Source organism: Podarcis erhardii (assembly GCF_964252035.2).
Source record: "Podarcis erhardii genome assembly, chromosome: 2".
Lineage (NCBI taxonomy): Eukaryota > Metazoa > Chordata > Lepidosauria > Squamata > Lacertidae > Podarcis > Podarcis erhardii.
Window position 1 is genome coordinate 100767053 of NC_138498.1, and position 21629 is coordinate 100788681.

The 21629-nt window shown below is 43.4% G+C and overlaps 2 protein-coding genes across 5 annotated transcripts in view; one reads left to right on the forward strand and one right to left on the reverse strand.

Moving 5' to 3' along the window:
• The window catches only part of LRIG1 (leucine rich repeats and immunoglobulin like domains 1), a 123287-nt gene extending 114312 nt beyond the window's left edge, over positions 1-8975 (forward strand). Inside the window, exons 16-19 of the mRNA XM_081852401.1 lie at positions 1036-1161; positions 1936-2079; positions 3773-4075; positions 5369-8975. Of these exons, the coding sequence (XP_081708527.1) occupies positions 1036-1161; positions 1936-2079; positions 3773-4075; positions 5369-5553 (758 nt within the window). The 3' untranslated portion in view covers positions 5554-8975. The remainder of the gene's footprint in view (positions 1-1035; positions 1162-1935; positions 2080-3772; positions 4076-5368) is intronic.
• An 882-nt stretch (positions 8976-9857) lies between these two features.
• SLC25A26 (solute carrier family 25 member 26) overlaps positions 9858-21629 on the reverse strand; it is a 129972-nt gene continuing 118200 nt past the window's right edge. For all 4 annotated transcript variants that reach the window (XR_014154133.1, XM_081853901.1, XM_081853900.1 and 1 more), the window contains one exon: positions 9858-12521. Coding sequence is in view for 3 of the 4 variants with exons in the window: in XM_081853901.1 (XP_081710027.1) it covers positions 12425-12521 (97 nt within the window). In the remaining variant the exon portion in view is untranslated. The remainder of the gene's footprint in view (positions 12522-21629) is intronic.

The following is a 21629-nucleotide window of genomic DNA, read 5'->3' on the forward strand; positions in this document are numbered from 1 at the left end:
AGAAATAAGTTGCTGGCTGCATGACCTGTAATAAAACTTTTTGGCTCCAGCTCTTGAAACACGATCCCCGCATAAGAAGGCATGCTAAGTTTTTAAGGGAGACACATCTTGTTCTCTGACATATTCGCTGAGTGCTCATCAGCTGTTTTTGTGGGCCATGATTGAGCCAGCAGGTAAAGCTAACTGCATGCCCTCTTTTGAACCAAAGTACTGGGAATATCTCAGTGACTTAAGAACACGAGACTCTTACTGAATCAGACCAAAGGCATCGCCAGACCAGCATCCTTTTCCCAGCAATGGCTAGTCATAGCATATGCCTATGGGATGACTGAAAACAGAACAGGTTTCATATACATAACTTATGTTGATATTGCTGACTAAAAAAAAAATTGGGCTGAGGAGCTTGGAGATATTCCCTGTGATAAAATGTTAGTACAGTGGTGCCCCGCAAGACGAATGCCTCGCAAGACGAAAAACTCACTAGACGAAAGGGTTTTCCGTTTTTCGAGGTGCTTCACAAGACAAATTTCCCTATGGGCTTGCTTCGCAAGACGAAAATGTCTTGCGAGTTTGCTTCCTTTTTTGTATAACCATTAATACCCGGGGAATCCGCGCTCCGCAAGACGAAAAAATCGCAAGACGAAGCGACTCACGGAACAAATTATTTTTGTCTTGCGAGGCACCACTGTATCTGTTCAGTCAGAGAACAGCTGGAAGATTTAACAGGAGCAAAAAAGTTTGAGCATAAAAGTGATTTGGAGGAGCACCAGGGTACCAGATATGTTTCCAGAATACTGTTCTCTGCATATACTAAATCTCTAAAGAGGACCAAGGGCAAATTTTCATTCAAAGAGCAAAAGAAGTCCTCCTATGTAGTCTCCCAAACTTTATCAGATGGCTCCTGAATAGCCTGGTTCAAAGATGGAGTGTAACCAAGTGCCCAGTGTCCAAATCTAGTCTTTTCCCTAGTTTCAATGCCAATATTGTGCTCTAACGCTGGCCCTTCACTTTTGTCTCCTTTCCCTGTATTTCCAGATGAAACCATTGTGCCACCTGATGTGCCAAGCTATCTGTCCTCCCAAGGGACACTTTCAGAACGGCAAGAAGCAGTGGCCAGGGTGGAAAATGGACAACAGCCCAATGGACACATACAGAGCAATGGTATGGGAAGAACTCTGCTGTCTGGCTACACTGTACTCCTTTTGCTTCTCTTATAACGCAATCCTATACATCAAGGATGGGAGGCTTTATAAGTATTTGCTGGATTATGGCTCCCATCATCCCTGACCATTGGCCATGCTGACCGAGGCTGATGGGAGCTGGAGTCTAACCATTTTTTGAGGGCAAAAAGTTTGTCACCCCTATGATATATGTCTGTCCACTGAGTTTAATTGAATTTAATCTCAGGCAAACGGGTATAGAATTATAGTCTTAAGGGACTATCTGCACATTCACTGAAATTACATGGTCAGGTCCTTCCTGGACTGTCCCATTTCAGACCGAAGGTTGGGGGGTGACTTTTTGGGTGTTCTCTTACGACAAATATTCCTGCACGTAGAGAACTAGCTACATATCAAGGGCAGAGCTAGGCTTAAAACCTTTCTCAAAACTGCTATTTTTCTGCATGAAGAACTGTTGGAGCACATAAGACAAGCTTCATTAGTAATAGTATAGACATCAAAGAGCTCCTATAATTTTTATAAACATATAATTCAGCTTACAGATAAAAGATGACCAAACCATGACTTCATGAGCAGATGTTCCCAGCTACACTAGCTTTCACTGTGTGTGCATGGAGATGTTTCAGCACCAAACTGACCTTTGCGGTTTTGTGGACCTCTGGTTTTCCCTTTCCATAGATTCGGACAGCTAATGTATTTATCTTTCTTATCTGCAAACATTTGTACATCTGGTCACTTTGTCATTTTGTTGCAGGGGTTTGCCAGACCGATGCAGCAAGAGATACAGAAGTCGATTCTCACCCTGTTTATCGACAGCCAAAGCTCTGCTTAGGATACAGCAAAGAAGTTTGGAAAGGAGATGATATAGCTGACAGGGCACTCGTCGCAGATAAGACAGGTATGGAACCTATTAATCTGCGAAAGCATTTTGGAAAATTCACTTTAATAAAGACCACAAGCACATCAAAGAAGCCTTTTCTTAGACATTCAGAGAATTTTATATTTATTTTATATTTATTGAAACAGTTATATACACACTTCGTTTAAAATCCCACCTTTCCTGGTTTCCAACTAGATTTTCGTGCCACCTTAAGTAGCAGTTGTCTTAACAGCTGTGAAAGCATCATATTATTATTATTTTGTCTGAAAGCTGGGTAGAATCTAGAGAGCATGAATTGTTTAGGGAGTTACTCACCAAAATGAGTAAGGAGCTATATAAGATTATTCCTCATGCCTATTTGTGGGTCCTGCCCCTTTTAGTGATAGTGGCATGAGAGAATCTCTGTAAAGGCTGTAATCCAGAATGGCTCAATAATACCTTTTATTGACTCACTTCTCCTTGGCAAGGATAATCAGCCTTTGGGCTGTGCTGAACTCTTTAAGTGTAATTCTCAAGTTTGCTGTCTACAACAGCACACAAGGTTGTATCGGCCCGTGATTGTCTACCCAATTAATAGGTCACAATTGAACTGCAAACAAATCAAAATGTAAACATGCATTATATATTGGCAAAGAGCAGCAAAATGGCAGAAATGGGCAGAGAAGTTGTGGGTAGGAGGCAAGGTGCTTAAGACTTGTCCTGTGTACCAGTTTCCCCTCTTGCAGTCCCTTCCCTTCTAAACACATATATTTAATTCCCCCTGGAGGGGGAAAAATCAGCACAAGAAGAGTAGCAGTTGAAAAGCAGCAGGCCAGTGGAGGACTGGTGTTTTCCTGCTTCACATCATGCCCTTCCTCTACTGTTTTTTATCTGACCATCAGAGAACCAACTTCCTGAATCAGCATCTATTTATTTCCTTTCTTATGCTGTGATGGAGATGATGTATTAGCATTAAGGCCACCCAAATCCTGCTTCACAAAAAGCTGGGTTCTGTGACGTGTGCCGTTTTGAAAATTAAGTGCAATACGTGGTTTATTCTTTGTAATTCAAAAGGAGAGGCAAGAAAGTTCAGGGTATTGTGATCCCGTGTTTGACCTGTGTGAATTTTACTCAATAACTCCCCCGGCTTCTGATAGTTCACTAGAGCAGTAGCTTCATAGCATTTGCCATCATGAGGGACAGAGGCTTGCTTTTCGTTTAAAATAATTTAGCATCCTAAGAAGCTCAGCTTTCAGAATGACAGCATATGCCTAATCCTAGCTATGGTGACGAACAAAAGGGCATACAGTGGTGCCCCGCAAGACGAATGCCTCGCAAGACGGAAAACTCGCTAGACGAAAGAGTTTTCCGTTTTGGAGGTGCTTCGCAAAACGAATTTCCTATGGGCTTGCTTCGCAAGACGAAAATGTCTTGCGAGTTCCTGCGGGGTTTTTTTCCTCCCCCCCCCTTTTCTAAGCCGATAAGCCGCTAAAAGCCGCTAAACCGCTAATAGCGCTAATTCGCTAAGCCGTCAATGGGCTTGCTTCGCAAGACGAAAAAACCGCTAGACGAAGAGACTCGCGGAATGGATTCTTTTCGTCTTGCGAGGCACCACTGTATAATAAGACAAGTCAGTCATTGAAGCTACCATTGCCTATTTTGTCTGAAGCATCACTGCCCCCAAAGTCATGGTTGCTTTAAAAGAATAATAACCTGCCTTTTCTCCCTCTAGGCTACAGCTTGCCAGTTGCGTGTACTGATTGCAGCGGGAGCACTGACAGCATGAGCGTCACCATTTACCCCAAGGAGCCAGATTACGGCCCTCTGCCTACAGAGACTGTGCCTCCAAATGCTTCCAAAAGCAAAGAGTCCAGCAGGCAGGACAGCATACCTGTTGCTAACCGTCAAGGCCCTCTAAAGTGCAACGGGAGTGCAAGCAGCAGAAAATCAGATGGCAGCAGTACCATCTACCCCAGTAATCACGACAGGATGCCAGCTGCTAGCCCAGGAACACCGCCTCAGCCGGAAAGCAAAGGTGCGTGCATGTTTTAATCTCTTCGACATGCCTGCTACTACAGTCAGTAGAGCATGAGACTCTTGGCATCTCAGGGTCGTGGGTTCAAGCCCAGGTTGGGCAGAAAGGTTCCTCCATTGCATGGGGTTGGGCCAGATTGTCTCTTCCAATTTTACAATTCTATTGATCCTTTTCCAGGTGCTCCAGTAAAGGGATGGGAACACCTGTGGCCCTCCAGATGTTTTTGAACTCCAGCCCTAGTCAGCATGGCCAGTAATCAGAATTGATGGGAGCTGGTGTCCAGCAACATCTGGAAAGCCCACAGGTTCTCTTTCCTCCTCTAGTAAATTGCACCTGCCTGTTAAGGTTTTGGAAAATGGATGTAATGTATCGTATTATTCGCTCTATAAGATGCACCTAGTTTTTGGAGCAGGAAAACAAGAAAAAAAATATTCTGAATCCCAGAAGCCAGAATAGCAACAGGGATCGCTGTGCAGTGAAAGCAACGATCCCTCTTTCTGTTCTGGCTTCTGGGATAGCTGCGCAGCCTGCATTCGCTCCATAAGATGCACACACATTTCCCCTTACTTTTTAGGAGGGAAAAAGTGTGTCTTATAGAGCGAAAAATACAGTATATTTGCTGCTAAGCCAGGCATGGTTCTTTAGCCTTGATTCTTATACGCCCATATTGCTCTTGCAAACGATCCCCTTAAGAGTCGCGTTCCAGAACTTGGGTTCTGGAGTCACACAGGCCGGCAGGCAAGCAGCCCCAAATATATTTCCGCAGGACCTTTTGTGGAAATATAGCATGACACATAACCAGGACACTCTAGTCTTGTAGCTTGGAATCTTGCGGGGTGGAGGAGCATCCAGAACATTGCTGGTTGGGAAGCACAGGAGAGGAGTGCCTAAAATAAGAAGACAGTGGCTGCGTCCCTGCAATGTCACCAAAGAACCTGGGGTGCATTCTGACTTGATGGTGGCCTTGGTGAGTCTAGTGACCAGTGTTTGTGTTGCATCCAATCTGGAATGCAGCTCACTTCCCAGAAACTTGCAATGAATTGTGTGGTTTGTTCTAAATTGGCAAGCCATCCTGCATCATGGGAAAGCCAAGAGATGAAGCTGAATCTCTGCTTATGGCTCCCAACAAATGCAAATAGTCGTGGAGGCAAAAAGTCTAAACTAGAGATTTACGGGCGTTTGTAACTAAAATTACTTTTTAACTAAGTTTGGTTTAGGTCTAAATGTGCTGGTGCGTGTACTGAATGTGTGTGAGAGAGCTAACAGTGGGTTTTTATTTTTTTATTTTTACAGGTTCTTCACAGCCTTTAGCGAAACCTTTGGAGCCTTGTGGCTTTCTACTGCCTTGTGAAGGCTCACTGAGGCTTCTGAAAGGAACTGCTGAACTATCGCTATCAGAGAGCAAAGCCAAACAGGCGCTTCTCTCCAACGGACACTTACCAAGGTCACGCGACTCCCTTCACGAATTGAGCCACTGAAAAGATTGCAACAGACTGAGGAAAACTGCTATGTGCAAATTAAAACGGAGCATCATATATATATATATATATATATATATATATATATATCTACAGAATTTCTTTCTTTGCACGAAATTATCTAGGCTACTTCTACCTCAAGTTCTGAACTGATAGCTCCTCAAAGAATAGGGAAAAAAAGAAAGACAGGAAACAAGATGAGGTATAAGAAGCAAGCTTGCGTGGGGGAATGAAGTCTTATCAACGCAACACCCGCATGTACATAGTGTCAGAACTTTCCTGGAAATATCCGTGGCTCACACGCTGGCTTGCATTATAAAGCACAGAAATGCAAAAGGTTCTTGTGTAAAGTGAAAAGTATTTGATAACAAAATTGTACATAAGAGTTTTCATATATAAAAATCTATCTAAATATATAAATATATATATATATATTATATTATATCTTTTAACAGAGGTTATTTTATTCCTTGGTGCATGATGGAACTGAGTGAACTTATACAATGACAACATACAAGGTTTTTCTCGCTTAGAAGGTTGCTGTTAGGTTTCTGTGTTCTGTTTTGTTTTGTGTTGTTGTTGTTTTTAATTCCCCAATCATTCTGGTGCCTTAGGTGAAAAAAGAACAGACTCATACATTTTTCTTACTGAAACAAGACCTTGTTTGTGAAATCTCTCTCCCCCCCCCCCTTTTAATAGCAAGTACTGAATTGGTTTGCTAGTTCAAATATCCCCTTAGAAATATTGCACTTACAGCACAATCCTGTCGTCTACTCAGAAGTGAGCCCTACTGACTTCAGTGGGGCTTGCTCCCAGGTAAGCGTGCAGGATTGTTGCCTCGGATGTTTTAAACTGAGCTCTGTTGCTTTAGTATTGCTTAGGCAGAGGTGGTGCAAAAGTGTCCCGGAAAGTTTGAAGAAGAATATGTTCCTTGAAACAAAAGGAAGTTAGACAAGAGTATGGGTACCATTATTAAACAGATGTACTTTGGCGCGGTTCCCATGCCGCGCAATCGGGCTTGTGAAGGGAGAAGAGGGCTGCAAGTTCTTTCTACATCCTAGCTCCTGTTGTGAATGCCGGGATACAGGCACACACATCCCATTGACTTCAAACAAATGTTAGCATGCATGCAGCCTTGGAGGAATGTAAGCAGCTGCCTCCTACTTGAGGCAGACCTAGCTCAGTCCTGTTTACACTGACTGGGAGTGGCTTTCCAGCACTTCAGAAAAGGGTCGCTCCCAGCCCTACCTGAAGATGCCAGGGATGGAACCTGGGACCTTCTTATAAGCCAAGCAGATCCTCTGCAGCCAAGCTACAGCCCTTCCCCTCTGCAGGATTGCAACGTTCGTGTGCCTATCTAAATGCGAACTGTTCATCGCACTAGTGCAGGCATAGGCAAACTCTGCCCTTCAAATGTTTTGGGACTACAACTCCCATCATCCCTAGCTAACAGGACCAGTGGTCAGGGATGATGGGAATTGTAGTCCCAAAACATATTGAAGGCTGAGTTTGCCTATGCCTGCACTAGTGGAACAGCATTAAAACAAGCATAAGGAAGAAGAGGATTGATTGGCAGACCATATTTTGCTCTGAAAGCTACAATTTTTTTTCCTTCTGGCATTTTAGCACGGTCTATGGATATTTCAAAAGGCCTGGTTGCTTTCTTACGCAGTAATCTGACACACAGAATAATCCGTTTGCACACAAAGACCCGGTTTTCTTTTTCTGGATTCTGGCTTTGAATCTAGATTTTTTAGCTAGTTGCTCTTTTTGCTTTTAAAGAAACTTCTCTGAATTTTGAATCGTCTTTTTATAGGTCCTCCAGGGCATTTTTAAATTTTTTTTAAAGGATGCAACCACAATAGGCTACTGCTTTCATTTTTAAAGTAACACTGCTTTGAGAGCTGTCATTTACCTAAAGCACTATTAAAAAGTAAACATAGAAAAACAATGTGAACACACAGGGAAAAGTTCTACTCAAAACTTAAATATAGAGAGCGTTCTTTTTGTCTGTAGAAGTGCTGCTGCTTCTCCTGATGCTTATTCACCTGGGTGAATAAAATTTCTCCTCTCCACCCCCAAGTTCTGTAGTTCAGGCTCTGCTAATATAAAGTTACATTTAGGTTGTGAATTAAGACGGAGAGAGGCAGAATGACATTTTGTGTTTTCTCTTTTTTATTATTCGTAGCCATGACTTGAAGGCCAGTTTCAGAGGAGCAAACGTGGGAAGCAAGAACATTTAGATTATTGTAGGCGCTTACGTAAGATTTCTGGGCCCAATTCTGCCTATGGGGCAGGACACAAGTGAGGGCTTCAGCTAGCTCTAAACATACAGAGTCTTTGGATTGGTTCCGGTGTTCCCTTGCTCAGATTGTTCACAGTTCTAAAGAAGGCATTGCGTTATTTTATTTCACCAGCAACAACAAATACCATTGAAGGCGGCGTTGCAAGGCCAGATTAACATGCAAGTTGCTCCTCACCCCAGTGTTAACATTGCTTCATTCTACCTAGGTTACCCTCTTCTACTGCAGCTCCAGAGGAAGTAACTAGATGTTTGTGGCCTGGCTACTGTGGGTATTTTACTATATATAGTTTTGTGCGTGTTGTGGGCTTTCCACGAAATGGAAAAGCCAGTGACACACACGCTGCTCTCTTAAAGCCTGGGTAGTGCCTGCAAACATCTGGCTATTTTGCACCTCCCATAAGAGAGGTCCTACTTCCCACCCAGCCCATTTGGAGGAGACGATGGGTTTGTCAAGCAAGGACCCTCAAAACCCAGGAGTGTAAGGAGAAAGGCAACAAAAACAAAAGACTCGGGACGAGTTTTGCCATCTGCTTTTTTAGCTGAAGCTGGTCGTTTTGAAGCAATGCATAACTTAGCCAGCTACCTGTCTCTATCACTTCCTGATGGTAGAGTCACTTGCACTTTCTGGTAGGTGGCTAATTATGTGAAGTGCCAACTTGTAGCTAGTCAGTGAATTTAAAAGGAAAAGAGTAGCCAATGGAGGTGGGAATCAGACTGCATTTTCCCTCTTGGTGGTACAGAAAGGGAATGCGTTATATGTTTTCTAAGAAGAGGTAGACTCATAAAGGCTAAGTTGATAGAGAGATGCAAGGGTGGGGGGAGGTATCATCATCGGAAATGCAAAGCACACTTGCCACGCTGACATTTTGAAAAATATTGTATTTTTGCATACTGTTAACTGTTTAAATAATATTGTTACTTCCACTAAATATGTGAATCTGCTGCTTCTGAGAGGCATTGTGAAAGAGGAAGTATTACTTTTGTGTACAAAGTTATTTATTTATTAGAAAATTTTGGTACAATGTTGTACATTGACAAAGTACATTGTAAAAATATTGGAAGTGTCCTAACAAATGGCATTGAAGTGACTTTAATAAACACCCATTTATAATATCAATGGTTTCTGTTTAGATTAGGGTCTGTGATTATTGTTGGGTGGGTGAATGGGGTTAAGAGAAAAAGCCACATTGCTACGTGAGTGGAATTTGCAAAACTCCTTTTTAATATGCAGTCCATCCTAAAAACAATTAACTAGAGAACAAGTCCCACTGAGCCAAAGTGGAACTTGTTTAAGAGCAAATAGGCAGAGGGTTGTACTTTCATTATCATTGATAAGTAAAGCTTTTAGGTGGTTTTACTAACGCCTCTCTCTGTCACCATGGGCCAATCTTATGGGCAAAAGTGACTGGGGGATTTGGCAGTGTGCCGTATTGCCACCATCAATAGTGTTATATGGCATGCCCTACTCAGCTTTCTCTCAGTCTCTCTCACCCTATGAAGTGGAATCTCAATTTTCAAGTGTCTTGGAAGCCGAATGATTCGGAAGCCGAATACCAAAAACCCGGAAGTGAATGCTTCTGTTTTTGAACACGCCTCGGAAGTCGAATGGCTTCCAAGGATTGTTTCTCCATTTTCTCCATTGACATTGCCAACCACCCATTGCGCCTCGGTTATCGAACGTTTCAGAAGTTGAACTGTCTTCCGGAACAAATTATGTTCAACAACCGAGGTTCCACTGTATCTTCTTCACCAGTTCGCTCCCAGCTTGGAGCTCCCCTTCACCCTCTTCCTTGAAAGATCCAACACTTATTCTAAGCCTCCCTACAATGCCTACAGAAGAACTGCTATAGAATGAGGGGATGTCTCAAGATGAAGGTTTGTGAAAATATGAACTATGAGCAAAAGGAGAATTTGCAGGCACACATGCAATACATTTCAAGCATTAGTGGCAAAGCAAGAGAAAGCAAAGCAAACTCATATCAGGCTTGTGTTGATACAAAGCACATACCCAACTAGGAACAGGTCAGGAAATGCTTGATTGAAAATAACTAGCAGCCATGGCTTCAAGTGGGCATGAAGCAAATTGGACAAAAAAGAACTCTGGACTTCTCAGGCATGCTTGAACCCTCAGTAGATATCACTGTAATCGAACACAAGCTCACTTAACATATTTGTAATGGACATAATTCGGGGGGGGGGGGGGGAGGTTGACAACATGGCTTAATTCACAGGGTTCTAAAAATTACACGGCACTGAAGAAGAGTTCTATGGCTATTGCCCATGAGAGCTGATGAGTACCTCCATGTTTGAGAGGCAGCGTAAATCCAAGCATCAGACGATGAGAACAAAATAGGATGTTTTCCAGGAGAGACAGAGAGAGAGCTGTTGGAATGCTGGAATAGACAAGCTTTTACTCCGAGCCAACAAAGCAGTTCTTGAACGGTCCATCTGAAAATCTGATCCTGCTTTGCTGAGCAAGATTATTGGCACAACATTGTGTCTACAAGAAAACTTAATTAGTAGTTATGTCTCCAACTTAAGCATCTATATTATGTGGGGGAATGGTGTGTTTCCCAGGAACTCTGGAACTTTGGATTATCTCCTGCCTGGGTAGAACATGCCACAAACGTTATCTAGATCATTGCTTTGTGATAAGGGCAGGTGACAAAAATTATTCTTCAATGGCTTCTTTCAATTCACTGCCAAGACTGTTTAAATATTAAACTTTAAAGACCTGATGAACATTTTGCCCTTTAATCTGCGTTATTTCTGTTTGCTTTTCCGTAAGTGGCTAGAATTCAATGAGACACTGACACATGTTCTGCCCAAGCAAGCATTTCAATTGCCAAGTACGATAGTGCTGGATTTACATATAAGCTAAGCAAGCTATAGCTTAGGGCCCCACTCTCTTGAGGGTCCCCCCAAAAAATTAAAGAAAAAAATATAAGATGAAAAACAAATAAAATAAAACCTACACATAGCAACAGTGTTTTGTGTTGTGTAGGCTCCTATGATGTAAGTAATGGGCCCTGCCTCCTAGCCTGCTCCCTAAAATATCACTGGTTTGATAATTTCTATATATAGGGTGCCTACATTCTGCATGGACTGGTTGCAGGGCAACATATGCAAATGGCTTTAGATACCTGTTAGGTCCATAAATTACCATGTAGCATATATTCAAGACAAAAAACAGTGACCATTTGTTGTTGACAAAGGACAGCTGGACATATAAAGGGCCCCATTACCTTCAGTAGCTTAGGGCTTCATCAAACCTAAATCCGGCCCTGGGCATGATCCCCCAGCATGCAGTTCTCCTGATACACGGACACCCAGCACAGAGGGGAGAAAGCCCCTTTGGGCAGTTAGAAGTCCTTTGCACATGCCGTCTGTTTGGCAGGGTTCATTGGGTGAATCCCGCCCAGTGTATTTACATCCGAGTGTAGCCTTAAGCTGCAAAGCGGACAGCATCTCTCAGGGACGGCATCGGAGACATGCAAGTAACAAACTTTGCACCCAGCTTTCTTTTGTAAGCAGCTTCGCAAGCTGCGCTTACAGGTGGTTACCAAGCAGTGTACAAAAATCAGAAGCCCAACTCACTATGTTACCCTGAGGACCGGAGGCACAGACTGCAACCCATCACTCCCTCCAGGACAGGCCCACCAATTCTTGCTTTGTTTGCTGCACTATTCCTCAAATAAAAGGGGCTGTAAACGGCACCCTTACCCATCGCCCCCCCTTTTGTTGGTCATCCCCCTCCCCTTCTTCGCGTTCTGCAAGACTGTGCTGCTCGTGAGGTGGGAGGCGGGTAGAGAAACCAAGAGCATTGTTTCATTTTCATAAGCAACCTTGTTAGACAGTAAAATAATACAACATTGTACTTTTACTGGAGAAATCTGAGTCTAATTAAAAAAGGCAGCCTTGCTTATCCAAGCAAGAATGCTTGCTATGCACCTGCAGGTAGGAACAGTGGTCTAAACTTTCCAAATGGGGTTCAAACCACACATACACACTCTTAAGGAAAGAAATCCCTGCGCCTGTCCTCTTTTCTTCTGTCCTCTGGAGCATGGCAGGCTTGGGGTAACGTAAATGCTGTGATGCCGGTCTCACAAAACAAATGAGTGCTCCTTTTATTCCTTCCATGCCGTGCAGGCCATGTTCTTCTCATTTGCACATCATTTTCCCTAAATGAGTTCTAATAATAATGCCTTTCAGGCACAAGGCTGGAGCCCATAAAACGAGTTGTTTGCCCCCCAAAGTTGCCTTTCTTGGCATGCTCCTTCCAATGAGCTCACCACTCGAACAGGGGTTTCCATACAGGGACATTTTATACTAGGGAAACGGAATTAAGGGTTTTCTTTTCTTTCTTTCTTTTTTTAAATAATAGTGAGAATAGAGTCCAGGCTGTTGAACAGCTGCTGAGCCACAGGAGGCAGGACCCAGGGCCTGCGGGGAGATAAACTTGTGGGAAGGCAAATGAATAACTTCACAAATGTGCATTTTTTTTCCTTAGGAGAAGGGGGGAGGGAGCAGCTCCTCAGCTGTTCCTTTTTGAGTCCCAGAGCCAATTCACAAGAGCAAACGGCGTATCTTGTCATACATCCCCAGGAAAATAAATCCTCCAAGACTGATGGCAGATATTCGAGGGACAACGCCTGCAAACAACCTGAGAGAGAGAGAGAGAGAGAGAGAGAGAGAGAGAGAGAGAGAGAGAGAGAAGCAAAGATTATTTTAAGTCTCTTATCAAGATGCATACAACCACATATGTTTGGATTTAGGTTTGATGAGGCCCTAAGCTCCTGAAGGTAATGGGACCCTTTATATGTCCAGCTGTCCTTTGCCAACAACAAATTGTCGCTGTTTTTTGTGTTGAATATATGCTATATGGTAATTTATGGACCTAATAGGTATCTAAAGCCATTTGCACATGTTGACCTGCAACCAGTCCATGCAGAATGTAGGCACCCTATATATAGAAATGAGCAAACCAGTGATATTTCAGGGAGCAGGCTAGCAGGCAGGGCCCATTACTTACATCATAGGAGCCTACACAACACAAAACACTGTTGCTGTAGGTAGGTTTTATTTTATTTGTTTTTTATCTTATATTTTGGAAATGTACACCCAGTGTTTATTTTTCCTTTAAAAAATTTTGGGGGCCCCCAAAAGAGTGGGGCCCTAAGCTTGTTTAGCTTATACGTAAATCCAGCACCGATCTGTTGGATGTAGCTTCACAACTTAAGGATTTCCATCAGGCGTTTCTTAGACTACGGTACCCAACTCGACAAAGTAGGAAAGCAGTGAAGGAAGGCCGGATCTGGGGACAATCTGCTACTGAACAAATCTAGAAGGGAAAGAGAAAGGGTACCCCAAGTCACCAACAGGTAAAGGTAAAGGGACCCCTGACCATTAGGTCCAGTCGTGACCGACTCGGGTTGTGGAGGTCATCTGGCGAATCATAGTTGCCACCTAAAACCACAAACAACGCATAATTGATTTATTTTATTTTATTTTGTCACCACTATTGGTTTTATACATAACTGAAATTTGTATTTGCTGTTGTTTACTTTCTCATTGGGACTGTGCACATTTTTGGCCCGCATTCTTCAGGCAAAGCGCATATTGTAAACACTTTAAACAGGTAAATAGTAACAGACTTGACTTCTTGCATTTCATTGCTATTTTACTCCCAACTTTCACATCTCTCTCCACCACCTTTACGCCCGTCCAGATATATCTGCCACCCAAGAATCTGCATCTGCTGAAGTGCCCCAATCCAGGAAGGTTTATGCCATAATAGATGTGTCAGTCTTTAAGGTGCCACGGGGCTCTGTTGGTGGCGGTGGTGGTGCACAAAACTAACGCAGCTACCAGTCTGGAAACCGATACAAAGGCTAGTGAGGTATTTAAAAGGTACAGCTCTGCCATTAGTAAAGACTTCGTTCAAAGGGCAGGTGGCAGCATTGTGGACTGGGAGGCTACAGTCCTTTCCTAATCTTAGGGAAGAGGGATGGAGAAATTCATCCTGGCAGTCAAAAAGCAATTTGTCACTCCCACACAATGGGGCTGTTTGCTTCTAGCCCAGTTCATTTGGGTCCAGCTTTCCTGTGAATTAACAATTTGCCAACGAGAGCACCAAAAATGCAAAAAAAGTGTGGGGATCTGTCAGGCTATATAACACTGGCTCACACCCTACCCCTTCGACATAAGAAAGAGGTTCTCCCTAATTCCAAGCACATGTTGGCTGATTGTGACCCATGGAGTGACGTAAGGCAATCCTTTATATGATCAGCAATATATTTCCTGGAATGAGCCGGCGGCACTAAAAATAGATTCTCACGTTAAGCTCCAGTGGTGGATCCTGGCTCAAATGAAAAGTCCTCTTTGGCTGAAATAATTAATTCTTTCCATTCTGGTTTATGAGAGATTGAATGAGTATCTGTTCAAAACCTGCTGGGCAATAAGCAGCAGGTGCTTCCTGACTTTTAAAAGCCTTGCTGTATGTGGCGAATTTAAATGCGGAGGATGGGTGTGTCTACGCATTCTCCTAAAAAATGCATGAATTCAATAACTGATTATGCAGGGTGACTAAGTTTCTACATGAGAGGCGCTGGGGGTTCAACTCTCTCTCTCACCAACAAAGACAATCTGTCTTTCTGCAAGTGCCAGGTGCTGTTCAGCAAGGACACAATGACACAAAATAATAATTAATAATAAATAATAATAAAAATAAATTTGTACACTCTGTACATGTTCAGTGGCATTCATTCCTTTACATATGTTGTAAGGAAATGTAGGAGGTGCAAGACCTGAATTCCCAGCGCCTTAAAGAGCAATCAGCCATCCTTGACCTCGCTTTGACCGCACAGCTTAAACATTGAAATCTATTTCAGAAACGATATTGCAGAGTGAAGAGGAAATGTGGATTAAATGTCAGCAAATAAATAAGACTAGCATTTGTAAGAAAACTGCTATTACTTATAAGTAGCAATAAAAGTAAATTAGAATTGTATGATGACAATACTATTATAATGATGACATCGTGTAGATTTCTTTGTTAGTGTAGCACTGATTCTGCAATAAACTAATCGGGAAGCAACCCTGGAAGAGAGCAGCAGGCAGGAGACCTCTTCCCATCAGGAAAGGCTGCTGGATTCAAGGTGTTTCAGTGCAGGATAAAGGTGGCTGGAAGGAAGAGGGGAGGAAGAAGAGGCCATGATGCATACATAAGGCCCTTGGAGAGAGCTAGTGTGGTGTAGTGGTTAAGAGCAATAGACTCGTAATCTGGGGAACCGGGTTCGCTTCCCCGCTCCTCCACATGCAGCTGCTGGGTGACCTTGGGCCAGTCACACTTCTCTGAAGTCTCTCAGCCCCACTCACCTCACAGAGTGTTTGTTGTGGGGGAGGAAGGGAAAGGAGAATGTTAGCCGCTTTGAGACTCCTTCGGGTAGTGATGAAGCGGGATATCAAATCCAAACTCTTCCTCTTCTTCTTCTTCTTCTTCTTCTTCTTCTTCTTCTTCTTCTTCTTTCCAACTCTGTGAGGTGGGTGAAGCTGAGAGTGTGTGTGTCTGGTTCAAAATGCCCTAAACGAGCTTCATGGTTTTGTGAGGATTTGAAATCTGTTCTAGCCCACTCAAGTCTGTCCTATGCTACTTGGGTTCTGGTGTGGAGAAAGTGGATGGAGCTGGGAGTTTTTTTCTGGTCCCCTGGATAAGGAAGTTCAGGTAATCCAGGGACACTGATGGACAGGAGATACAACGCAGACAAAAGGAAGTGCTTCCATACACATCAAACAAGGGAGGCAGAGACTTTGTTCCCACAAGATAACAGTGGGGGCTGTTGGCTTAGACGGCTTTAAAGGGGATTAGGCAAATTCATGGAGGATAGAACTGTCAATAGATATGAGTCATAGCTGCTCCAGGGAACAAGCAGGTTCAGAGGCAGCATACCTAGAATTACTAGCTGCTAGGTGGCAACAATGGGAAAGGGATGTTGCCTTCATGGCCTGCATGAGAGCTTTCTAGAGGGATTTGGTTGGCCACTGTGAGAAGCAGCATGCTGGACTTGATGGGCCAATTGTCAAACTTAGCAAAGCTCCTCACATGTTCTTGTGCTTGCTATACCGTTCTGTTGTGCCCTGGGGTCACAGGAGGATATGGGATTACTTTGATACTCTTGAAACAACCTTCCCACCATCACAACCCCTCTATATGGCTATGTAGGTTTTTTTAAAACAAATACCCAGTTTACCCAGGCAAAAAACAATGTTGCACAAGGAAAAACCAACATTCCTCTCCTCTCCTACTCCAGTGTGGTGTAGTGGTTAAGAGCAGTGGACTTGTAATTTGGTGAACCGGGTTCGCGTCTCCGCTCCTCCACATGCAGCTGCTGGGTGACCTTGGGCCAGTCACACTTCTCTAAAGTCTCTCAGCCTCACTCACCTCACAGGGTGCTTGTTGTGGGGGAGGAAGGGAAAGGAGATTGTTAGCCGCTTTGAGACTCCTTAAGGGGAGTGAAAGGTGGGATATCAAATCCAAATTCTTATTCTTATTCTTATTCTTCTCTACTGCAGTCCGGCACCCTCCAATAATCTACACTGGAGGGCACCCCAAACAGATTTTAAGAGTCAAGGAGGGCTGCAGGGGGCAGGGGGAAATAAGCTCTGTTGCAGCAGCAGAAGTCTGTTCAGTTTGTGATACAGATAGCTTTGGGTGCACCCCAAATCTCCCGACTTGAGTTGCTGCAGCAAATTCTGTAGTGTGAGGCTGTTCCACCAACAAGAAGAAACATGGTCATGTGTAAGCCCTCCATCTCACAATCAACTGCCCATCAGCCTCAGGTTTTCTGCTCATGAAAGGCAAATTCAACTTGGGAAAATGGTGATCGGTAGGTCTGGATTTCAGCACTTCTGAAAGAGGATATAATTCTCTATGGGGATAGTTTTTTTATGCCTCCAGGCTGCTCCAGTAATCCTATGCACAGGCCATTCACTGCCCCATTACATATGTAATCTTTACCTCTTCCCAACTGTACGCCTTCAACTTGCTCCTTTAAAGAAACCAGGTTCTCATAATCCTAGCAGAAAACGTCTGCTCACTAGACTTAGGCCAAATGTTACCGCAGTTCTCCCCGCTTCAATAAAAAATAATAATAATCAGCCTGGATTTTCTAACCTGATTAAATTCTTCCAATAGCCTTTCAGCACGGAAAATTACACATCCCTATTGGATTAGAATTCTTCCTACAACAAAGGTTTTAGCGAGCAATGAGACTTGTCTGTAAAGACCAAAGCTCCTTGATAAGTTCTGTGGGGCTTTGGAGACCTGGTGCCAACTCAGGAATAGATATTGGTGAGTTTTCTCTCTCCTCCACTGCTAAGTCAGATGCAGAGCTCAGTTCACCTCCTTCCTGCACTTGCACTTGTCTGTGGTAATGATCTTTGCTTCGGGGCTGCAGCAGGCAGATGGAAATGTTTTATGGTTTCACTAGACAGCAATTCGGTCTATTACCATAATTACAGCTTTAAAGCCAAGTAATTTGTAACAAGGCAAGTACCGACAGAGCATTCCATGGGCAGATATTGTGGTAGAGCACCATTGTTCCCTGTAGAAATGCTGTCATCTTCCTTGGAAGCTGAAGCAGTTTAATTGGGAAAGACCATCTTCTTGAACAGGCACCTACTCCTTGTGAAAGATGATGTCATTGACAAAAGAATGGCATATTATTACTTCATTATCCACACACTAAACCACCCGCATGCCTCGCTGAATCTCAAAATCACAAAGAAAGACCCTGGTTTCATTCCATCATCGGTTAACCATGGCCATCTTCCATACAGGGATAACTTTAAGAGGACTGGCACCTGAATTCTAAGCAGAGATGGACAAATCGGTCATTTTCAATCCCCCTCAGGTAATCATTTTTCAAACCCTAAACTCATTTTTTACATCAATTTGCGAAGTTTTCTTTCCACATGAAAGTGACTATGTATTTTTGTGCCAATTTCTCTTAATATATGCATTCATATATTCATTTTTGCAAGTAAGATCTTCTGTTATAATACAAGCTTTGAATTTTATTTTCATTTACCTATGCAATCTTTTTAATTTTTTTTGGCACACATTTTAGTTGGAAAACTGGGTCATAAAGTTTGGAGATGTGTGAATTCCGCAAGGTCACTGTCTTTTGGTTTCTGCATTGTTTTGGGAAACGAAAATTACGCAGGTTCACACAAAAATACAAACCAGACAAATTTCTCCCCCAAACCTAACACTAAGGCCACGTCTAGATTTTCCCAATTGCAGGTTTTTATGCTAGTTGATATCAGATGCAGCAGACCACTATCATTTGCCAATCGTTTTCCGTGAGACCACTTCCCACTCCTCATTCCAAGGCAGACTGTGAAAATCTATTAAGGCTACCACCCAAAAGCAAGCTTACTTGGAAAAGAAGGCCTACTGAAATCACGTCTAAAAGTCTCAGTGTTTGGGTGCTTGGGTGTTGCTCCCTCAGACACTAAAATGTGTTGACAGATCTTTATCCACCCACCCAAGTTTATGTCATATCATAGGTTAAAAATCATTCTCATGCTTGTCTCCAGTACTTCATTGGCAATGCTCTCACTACAGAAATGCTTGAGTCACACTTCTTGGTTTGGGTGGGTGCCCCAGTCTCAAAATGGAAGCGTCAAAAGATGCATCTCAGTGCCAGATGCTGACACTATAGATGTGATCCACGGGAGTCTTCGTGGGGCTACTTCCCCAACAGCATTTCCCAAGAGCAAGTCTCTTTGAATGCCCTGCTGAGTTGAGAAAGCAGTTTAAGAAACTTCCAAGCACGTGTAGACCACTGTGTGGATGGGCACGCAGTTTTGTAAGAAGAAGGAAAAGAAGAGTTTGGACTTGATATCCCACTTTATCACTACCCTAAGGAGTCTCAAAGCGGCTAACATTGTCCTTTCCCTTCCTCCCCCACAACAAACACTCTGTGAGGTGAGTGAGGCTGAGAGACTTCAGAGAAGTGTGACTGGCCCAAGGTCACCCAGCAGCTGCATGTGGAGGAGCGGGGAAGTGAACCCGGTTCACCAGATTACGAGTCCACCACTCTTAACCACTACACCACACTGGCTCTCACTGTAAGAATGCACCTACCGATTGCAGCCTACAACACTGGACTCCAGCAAACATTTCCTTGTTTTAGTTGCTTAACTATCCCTCTCAACCAGTGCCTCCAACCCTGGGCAACTCCTACATCCACCAGCTAAAGTGAACGAAGTCCACAACACCATAGGGAACTCCACTGTCCACTACTCAGTTCCAGTTTTCAACAACTCAGCAACACAGCAAATGGCGTTCCATGGTTGTTGGTTGTTGTTTTTTAAAGGTACAAGAGGCTTTGAGGGACATGTAACTTGAAGCCCGTCTCTAAGTTGCAACCTCACAACTAAATACAACCCATACATTCTGAATCCGATATCCAAAACCATGAGTGCTCTAAAACTGGAAGAAGAGACTCTCCAGATACCAAAAGGCCACATTGGATTTCTGACTCTGCAGAATGCAGACAGCCTGGAGCACGACGCAGAGAAGTGCCAGTGTGAACGAAACAGGGGAGCAGCCTCTCATCTGGAAGAAGAAAACCAGCGCAGGCGTATGTCTGCTTTACGCCCCTCTGATCTCCTGTTATAATCTCCTATTATATCACTGTCAAGACACCTATCTGCTGCTGTTAGTTCTCTTTCTCTCTCCCCTGACAGGACGGGATGTTAATTTGCTGGCCCACAGTGGAGGTGCCAACAGGAAGCCCAATGCGCCCTTCTGGTTTTAATAAGGTGTCAATCCGCAAGATAAGGCATTTGTCATTCTTGGTTTCAGACAGGCACAGAGCCTGACACTTTTACTGTTCTGATTAATAGATTTATAATTGGCAGCAGGCCTGGCAGAACTGGTCTTTCCTATTTCCCACCCTTTCCAAGACTTTTCTTGATGCTGCCCCAGCTTGCCACTTCTCCCTGCCTAGAGATTAATCAGTGCTATATTTTTTCCACCAGCTACAGAAATTTAGAGAAATTCTGAAGACGTATATCTAGAGAGGGGGGAGGGGAGGGTGATTGTAGGTCTAGAGCCTTTCAACAGAATTAATCAATGAAATTTAATTTTCAGCTGCAACTGTGTGTGTGCCTGTTCTTACAACCTTTCTTATTTACTGTGCTACAGCCAGTCTAGAGAGCCATGAAGTCAGGTGGTTTCCTCGGATGGCATTTTGCAGTGAATATAATTCAGAGGGAGCAATGTCCCAGGCATTTATGGACGCTGCATCTTTGCTCGGGTGGCTGGTCTGTGGCCTGCCGCACCTCGACAATGCCAGCAACTTCCAAAGGTCCCTGAAGGACATTACACGTCTGTTGATGCAGCCTAGAATAGCATTAGTCTTTTTTTTGCTGCTGCATCCCACTGTTAACTCATGTTAAGCTTGTGGTCCCCTAAGACCACTAGATCCTTTTCACATGTACTGCGAACAAGCCAGTGTCCCTCATATTATATTTCTGCAACTGGTTATTCCTGCCTAAGTGTAGAATCTTGCAGAGGTGTGGTTTTTCTTAGGATCATGGAGGGATGTGCCCCACCATCCTAAGGCTGCTCAGCCTTCCCCAAAGCTCATGTTGACACAACAACAAAGTGTGCACTCATTAATTGCATGCATGAGTGATTGGCTCAGGACCGCAATACCTCAAGGACCACCTCTTTCCATATGAACTTACCCGGACCCTGAGATCATCTTCTGAGGCCCTCCTTCATGTGCTGCCTCCTTGAGAGGTCCGGAGGGTGGCAACACGAGAACAGGCCTTTTTTGCAGTGGCTTCTCGTCTGTGGAATATTCTCCCCAGGGAAATTCACCTGGCGCCTTCATTATACACCTTTAGGCGCCAGGCAAAAACGTTCCTTTTTAACAAGGCCTTTGGTTGACCTGATCAACATCCCACACCCTTTTAAAATGTGGCTTTGGGGGGGGTATTATTGGGTTATTGCTTTTATTTTTGTTTTATATACTGTGATATTTTTATGTGAACTGCCCTGAGACCTCCGGGTATATAAATTCAATAAATGATGATGATGATGCAATTAATGTTATATCGAAGTTTGGCCCTAACTTAGACTTCTTTTTAAATGAAATGTTTGTAAGAGCAACGTGGCTCTGTCCAGAGGAGTCTACTTGATAATCTCTGAGGTTCTTCTAATTCAACAAACCTTTGCCTCCACAGAAGCTCGCAAGCAGGCCTGCTCCAGAATGATTATTAGCATTTGCTCCTTTTTCCCAGCTTTCTATTTGTTTTTAGAGTGAAGCCTAATATCAACCCCATTACTTATTCTCTGGCAGAGAGGATAGAAAGAAAAGACTGTTATTACTCAGTAAGTTTTGCAAAGCAGAGGGTGATTACTGATTGAAAGAAAGGAGGCAGCTGGAAAGAAAGGCTATTCAGGGTCTTCTTCTTTTAACCCCCTGAACTACTAAACCTACAAGTAAACCATAATACATATAAATATACAAACAGGGTGCAAATGACAAGCAAAGATTATGGACCCACTGTAGTATGTTATTATACTAAACCTATTAAATATAAACTCACTAATCCAAGCTAGAGTTTGAACCCATACCCCGCTTTGCTGATCACAACTCCATGGAAACCCTTTGGGCCACTGCAAAACACTGATTTATTTATTTTTTAAGTAACCCTCTTCAAAACAAATACTAGCCACATAATATTTGTTCTG